The sequence below is a fragment of the Malaya genurostris genome, chromosome 2, assembly GCF_030247185.1.
Source record: "Malaya genurostris strain Urasoe2022 chromosome 2, Malgen_1.1, whole genome shotgun sequence".
Taxonomy (NCBI): domain Eukaryota; kingdom Metazoa; phylum Arthropoda; class Insecta; order Diptera; family Culicidae; genus Malaya; species Malaya genurostris.
This window is the reverse complement of record NC_080571.1, coordinates 124,932,317-124,938,953: the sequence shown is the minus strand read 5'-3', so window position 1 is coordinate 124,938,953 and position 6,637 is coordinate 124,932,317. Positions and strand designations below refer to the sequence as shown.

At 37.5% G+C, this 6,637-nt stretch overlaps 1 protein-coding gene across 1 annotated transcript; it reads left to right on the top strand.

Moving 5' to 3' along the window:
• The first annotated feature begins 4,462 nt into the window (after nucleotides 1-4,462).
• LOC131431061 (transmembrane emp24 domain-containing protein eca) lies at nucleotides 4,463-5,474 on the top strand. Its single transcript, XM_058596520.1, has 4 exons — nucleotides 4,463-4,699; nucleotides 4,762-4,893; nucleotides 4,945-5,180; nucleotides 5,237-5,474. The coding sequence occupies exons 1-4, from the start codon at nucleotides 4,576-4,578 to the stop codon at nucleotides 5,384-5,386; spliced, it is 642 nt and encodes a 213-aa protein (XP_058452503.1). The 5' UTR covers nucleotides 4,463-4,575; the 3' UTR covers nucleotides 5,387-5,474.
• The last annotated feature ends 1,163 nt before the right edge of the window (nucleotides 5,475-6,637 follow it).

The following is a 6,637-nucleotide window of genomic DNA, read 5'->3' as shown; positions in this document are numbered from 1 at the left end:
CGAACTGCTCGTATGGAACGTGCTCTGAGAGTCTACGTTTAACATATTTATGATTTTGGAACAAATATTTTAGGAACCGTTGTTTGTAGGCAGTAAAGGCGTTTAATCCAATGTCAAAAAGGATGGTGCCTGGATAGCATTGGGCACTTTTTAGTAGGCAGAAATTGTACACCGTGTTGCAGCTCTGCTTCATTTCGTCACGATTCAATAGCAATTTTTTTCGGCAACGTTTATGATGGAGCTTCAATGCCGAAGCCCCTAAAATGTACATGAGTGCATTCATCTCATTGTGGGTGTATTCAGTTTGATTTGTTGATTTCAGTGCTTCAAATTTATATGAACACATTTCAGAACTACTAGGGATTGCATCACACAAAAGATCATGATCGTCGAGAATAGGTAAAACATTGTCCTTTTCACAGTTGGCACCTTCAGCCAATTTCGCATTAGCTGCTATTGCAGCATATTTGAATGCTGTGCCAAATTGATATGCTGTAGGAACATCATTGCTTCCACATCTTCTGCGAATTTCAGAGAAATTGTTCTCTAGTGGGTCCTGGGTGAGATGATTTGTACATAGATATTCAAATTTGAAATTATTTTTCAAATTATACCAAAGCCATCGCAAAGCATATATGTTGCTTATCAGTCCACTTATGAAAACTGGCTTGCGCTGGCGTGTTGTAAGCATTTCAACTTCATCGTGGACCTGAAGTTGAAATATAAATATCAATCAATTCTACGCGTGATGTGTCATTAATACCTTCTCCAAATCGTAACAAGTTGGTGGTACGAAGTACAAATTTTGCAAGGTCTTTACGGCGGTATCCAAAAAGTCCCAATGGAATGATTCATCTCTAATTGCTGTTTGATACGGCTAAAAAGTATATAGAGGTTAAAAACGCGTACTTATGCCGCATGCTCTATGATATACTTTTGAGCCAGTTTCTTGGGTGCTTCTAGAATTGAATATGTCAAATAATATGTCGAAGAATTCGGCGTATCTTGCGGTACCACCGGCGCGTTCAGGCATTTCCCCAGACTTAATATAATATTGTAATCCCTTTGATACCGAAGTACTCAATGTGCGTGTTGCTTGGGCCACATTCATGGATGTAAATGGTTTCTGATACACATAACGTTCAATTAATTTCGGAACTAGCCTTGGTACCGACGTGTAATCAATATGATACAAAGTTCGTATGTCGTAAAAACTGGCAATCTTTTTCTCAAATACCGCGTTGTGTTTATATAAATTATTTCTAGCATTTTTTATAAGGTGAGGGCTATCATGGAATAAAGCAAGAGAAGTATTTTCGATTTGCAATAACGGTATTTTTTGCGTAACGCCGGACTCACTGGCCATCTTAATGTTCGTTGAACATTGATCCATAACCAAAGCTACTGGTTCCAAACCCCGTTGTTTGAGTGATCTGACTGCATCTGTAACTAGTTTAAATTGCGCTTTACTTCCAAGTGTGTGGTGTGCCAGTACGTAACTTATTGCCTTAAGGATATGTATATATAAATATAAGTCTCAAAATAATTTCAAAATGCAAATGCTTCTCATACTTTATTTAACTCGATATTCAAATATTATCATGTGGCAGAAGGCATTGCCTGAAGAGTGATGTAGATATCGTTTTTAAAATAACTGACCAGTTTTAAAGTATCGAATTAATAAGGTATTAGGAACTTTTGCATAAGATTACGCTAATGTCATTACGAGGTATTGTATAGAGGACATGTGAGGCCAGTAATGTAATTACTAGCAAGTAAGAGTGTAAGGGTAATAATGACGAAATCTTCATATTAGGCTCTCTGACAGCTCACTTACAACCACAAATGCAAATGAGATTGGTTTGTTTTCATCAGGAAAAGCATGCATTAAATACGATTCAGACGATCAATCAGCTTCCGTCGACGTCCAGATTATTTTTATTAATTTTTTTAGCCGAATATTGCTCACGTATCCGACGTTAAAATGTTCCGTGAACTTGACGTAGTGTCCTTTCATACGAATTGCTTACAATTAATGTTGTTGTTCCGTAATCGTTCCATGCAGCTGATAGTCACTTGATGCTGCGTGTGAATCGCTTTTACATATTGTTTTGTTTTCATCAGGAAATGTGTTGGCCACTCATTTTTCAGTAGGGCCACCGTTCATTTTTCACCGGGCATAGAAACCTCAATACTTAGTAATGATATTACCCAATTCTCGTGTAGAGGATTCTAATAACAGCTCTTACATCCTTGGTAATCACAATTGTGTTTTTCTTTTTTACTGCCCTTACACTATCATTAATAGTGGAATCACTAGCAATCAATGGCATTACTGGTCCTCGTACAAGAACCCATTTGCACTTTGCATATTTAAATAAAGTGAAATAATACTCTGGTAATGATATTGCCGATCTCTCATATAGACATGTTGCACAAATTGAACAAAAATTGAAACCTGCTTAAAACGATGGTGTTTATTTTGAGTTTTTTTTATGTTCCAATGTTCCATCGCCAATGTACTCACACCGCACACCATTACAGCGATTGCTTCAGTAGCCAAAATTTTTGGATTATTTTTTTCTAGCTTCTTCGGCTTACCATCAGAGGGGAAACCCATGAAAACGTCGGTTCGTGCGTTATACGTCAATTCTGCCTTAATTGACATTCCGTCAATTGCAATAATTACTGCCTTTTCATGTGCCGAAAAGCTCCGTGTTTTTCGTTCTAGTTTGTTCAAAATTTTGTAATTGATACCAGGTGTTATCTGGACATCTGCATTATACCTAGCCAAGGTCTTTTTGTTAGGTAATGTCAGAACATTGGATTTTTGAATCGATCTATATGCTGATGGCCCAGCCAGATAGGTCTCCTGGGCAAATTTTTTTGTCTCTTTATCGTACCTACGACCTCTTGGCTTTTTCACTGCGTTTTTGAGTGAGTTGTACATAACTTTGTTGCATTTCAAAGTATTGGTAAGTCTTTTTGAATATGCGTTAGACTGTCTTTCTAAGTTTAGAGCCTTCCTCAAAGAAATGATTTTCTTCCTTTTGGCCATATTTGAATGTAACCTCCAATTGCTTTTGTTTTCTGATGCTTTTAATTTTTGTTTAAGAATTTGGTTCTCACTTTGAAGGTGCAATTTTTCAAGCTTTTCTGCTTCATACAAACGTTTGTATGTGATTTGGTAGTCAGTAATGTCATTATATGAATCGAATGCAGCAAGCGATACAAACTTAAAGTTGTACTTTTTGTCGGAATGGAATGTGGGATCATCATACTTCCAGCTGACAGAGGACTGTTCAATATACTCATTTGTACAATCTAAGCTTCCGTACCCACCACGAGAAACTGTATCGATTTCGCTATCGAGAACAAAGAGTTCAAAAAAGTTGTCGCCAATAGCCGGAACGACATTCGGACGAAGGCTATTAATTTGGTGGATGAAGAAAAATAAGTAAACACACTTTTCAATAATAATATACCCTTCGCACAGGCTGTGCCTAAGGTCTTACCGTTTTCTTGAATTTGAAATATTCTCATACGCCTCTGGATGAAAGTGGTCAGAGCAAATTCGGCGTTGACGAACTGCAGCAATGCCCTTTCTCGAAAATTCGCTGTGAAGTTCTTCTGAACAGCATAACTGCACCCATAAAGCACATCTGCGGACAAATCGGGTTTATTTCTTAGATTAAAAAATAAACAGATAGAGGCTGTCATACAATCCGTATTCCTTTGGGAAAAAATGAAAAGTTTTCTCTGGATTGTATTCCACGTTATTGTAGCACCAGCCAAATTCACACTTTCTACCCATGCTTAAACTTTTTGGAATTGCATTGATAAAACGAAATGGTATGCTATAGTATTAATTCATGCATTGAAAAATAAATTTGTCAGTATTTACAGATTAAACCGATGCGTTAGAGATTGACACAGATGATTTTTATAATTTGTATAATTTTGATGAAGTAGCACAATTTTGTAGTGCTTAAAATTCGCGAGGACGTATACAAATTTGTACATTATAGATTATTCTGTATAAATGGCAACTATGTTGGTAAATGAAAAAATAAACACAGTCTAGATGACAGGCTGGATATTTTTGATAGGGTAACGTGGCGCCATCATGACACATGTGAGTACTGTCCCAAATAAAGGAATATTCGAAATGACCGTTAAAATGATTGAAGAATCTAATTTGAGTGTCCTGTCTGTTAGTCTGTGATTCCACTTCCTGCGATAAACCCGTCCTGTTGCCTTCCTTTCCTTTTCACCTATTGAGTGAATTACGGAATCGCGTGCGATTGTTACGTATGTGACTTCATAGCGAGACATAATGTAAAAGTCAATATTGTTCGAAATGCAATCGTGAACATTCGATAACGATTTGTCCGGTGTTTAAATTTACTGGGAAGCGAGTAATTCAAAATTGATGAAAATTGAATGAAAGTGATTACTTCGTCTGTAGCGTGTTAATAGTTTACCGAATTTATAGACGTGTCGCCGTCATTTTAGAAAATATTTCCGAATCGCGTATTTTTACTGAATATCTGCCAATTTCATTGAAATATTAAAATGTTGTATAGTGTGGCAATATTCTTGATTGCGATTCCATTCAGCAGTGCCCTTTATTTTCACATCGGAGAAACAGAACGTAAATGCTTCATTGAAGAAATTCCAGATGAAACAACTGTTATAGGTAAGTTGATTATGATAATAGAATGTACTGGCAAAGTGTAGTTATACTTAAACTATTTTCAGTCAACTATAAGGTTGAGCTCTATGATCCGCGAAGCGGAGGATTCATGCCTTCCTCACCTGGCATAGGGATGCATGTTGAGGTGAAAGATCCAGATGATAAAACAATTCTTTCCCGGGTATATAGCTCCGAAGGTAATTTGAAATTCTTTTACCTAGCGTCTAAGCTAACGAATTTTTTTGCAGGGCGTATCTCTTTTACTTCGCATACTCCTGGGGAGCATGTGATCTGCATGTATTCAAACAGTACAGCTTGGTTCAGCGGTTCCCAGTTACGGGTGCATTTGGATATACAAGTTGGTGAGCACGCAATTGATTACGCTAATGTTGCACAAAAAGAAAAGCTAACCGAATTACAACTTCGGATTCGTCAACTGTTGGATCAAGTGGATCAAATAACTAAAGAACAGAATTACCAACGGGTAAAATTGGCTACAACAATACTTCAATATTAATTTATTTTTTTCTCCACATCTAGTACCGTGAAGAGCGCTTCCGTCAAACCAGCGATAGTACCAACCAACGTGTACTTTGGTGGTCTCTAGCTCAAACACTTGTTCTAGTCACAATGGGTTTATGGCAGATGAAACACTTGAAGAGTTTCTTTGAGGCGAAAAAACTTGTATAGTTAAATAATAGTGTTGTTATTTGTAAATTCTAACACTCAAGTTTGAATAAATAAGAACCACGCAATGGGAAGTGCTAGTAAACTAAAATGACGAAATTTAACATTAAAAATTACATGTACTCAATGCCGTTTTTGTTACTAGCGCTGCACTACAACAGTCTGCTAGTAGGTGTTGCGAAAATATCAAATATCTCCGCTGAAAAAAATCATACCCGATTTTAGGCATCGATTATCACTATCCGCAAAATCAACGATGATTATGATCATTCGAAGAGAGTATGAACAAAATTTCATCCCGTTCAATATCTATTTATTATTATTTTTACGTTTCGTCTTTGACTCATCAGTGCAGAGCAGTTCAAATTGAACTGCTTAGTGCTAAACTCGGCAGTTCAACTTGAACCGCTAAGCAGACGTAAAGTTTCTGCTACTTACAGAACACTTTTTGTTTTGCAACGAAGTGCAATGTCTTTTCTGACGTGCCGAACGAAAACGTGTTTTCGACTATTTCTGGCCGATGCAGGTATGGTCATTTAGGGGTTAGCCAAATTTTGTGCTAGGGCACATAACCGTTTTTATTATTTTTACGTTTCGTCTTTGACTCATCAGTGCAGAGCAGTTCAAATTGAACTGCTTAGTGCTAAACTCGGCAGTTCAACTTGAACCGCTAAGCAGACGTAAAGTTTCTGCTACTTACAGAACACTTTTTGTTTTGCAACGAAGTGCAATGTCTTTTCTGACGTGCCGAACGAAAACGTGTTTTCGACTATTTCTGGCCGATGCAGGTATGGTCATTTAGGGGTTAGCCAAATTTTGTGCTAGGGCACATAACCGTTTTTATTATTTTTACGTTTCGTCTTTGACTCATCAGTGCAGAGCAGTTCTGCTAGCACAAAATTTGGCTAACCCCTAAATGACCATACCTGCATCGGCCAGAAATAGTCGAAAACACGTTTTCGTTCGGCACGTCAGAAAAGACATTGCACTTCGTTGCAAAACAAAAAGTGTTCTGTAAGTAGCAGAAACTTTACGTCTGCTTAGCGGTTCAAGTTGAACTGCCGAGTTTAGCACTAAGCAGTTCAATTTGAACTGCTCTGCACTGATGAGTCAAAGACGAAACGTAAAAATAATAAAAACGGTTATGTGCCCTAGCACAAAATTTGGCTAACCCCTAAATGACCATACCTGCATCGGCCAGAAATAGTCGAAAACACGTTTTCGTTCGGCACGTCAGAAAAGACATTGCACTTC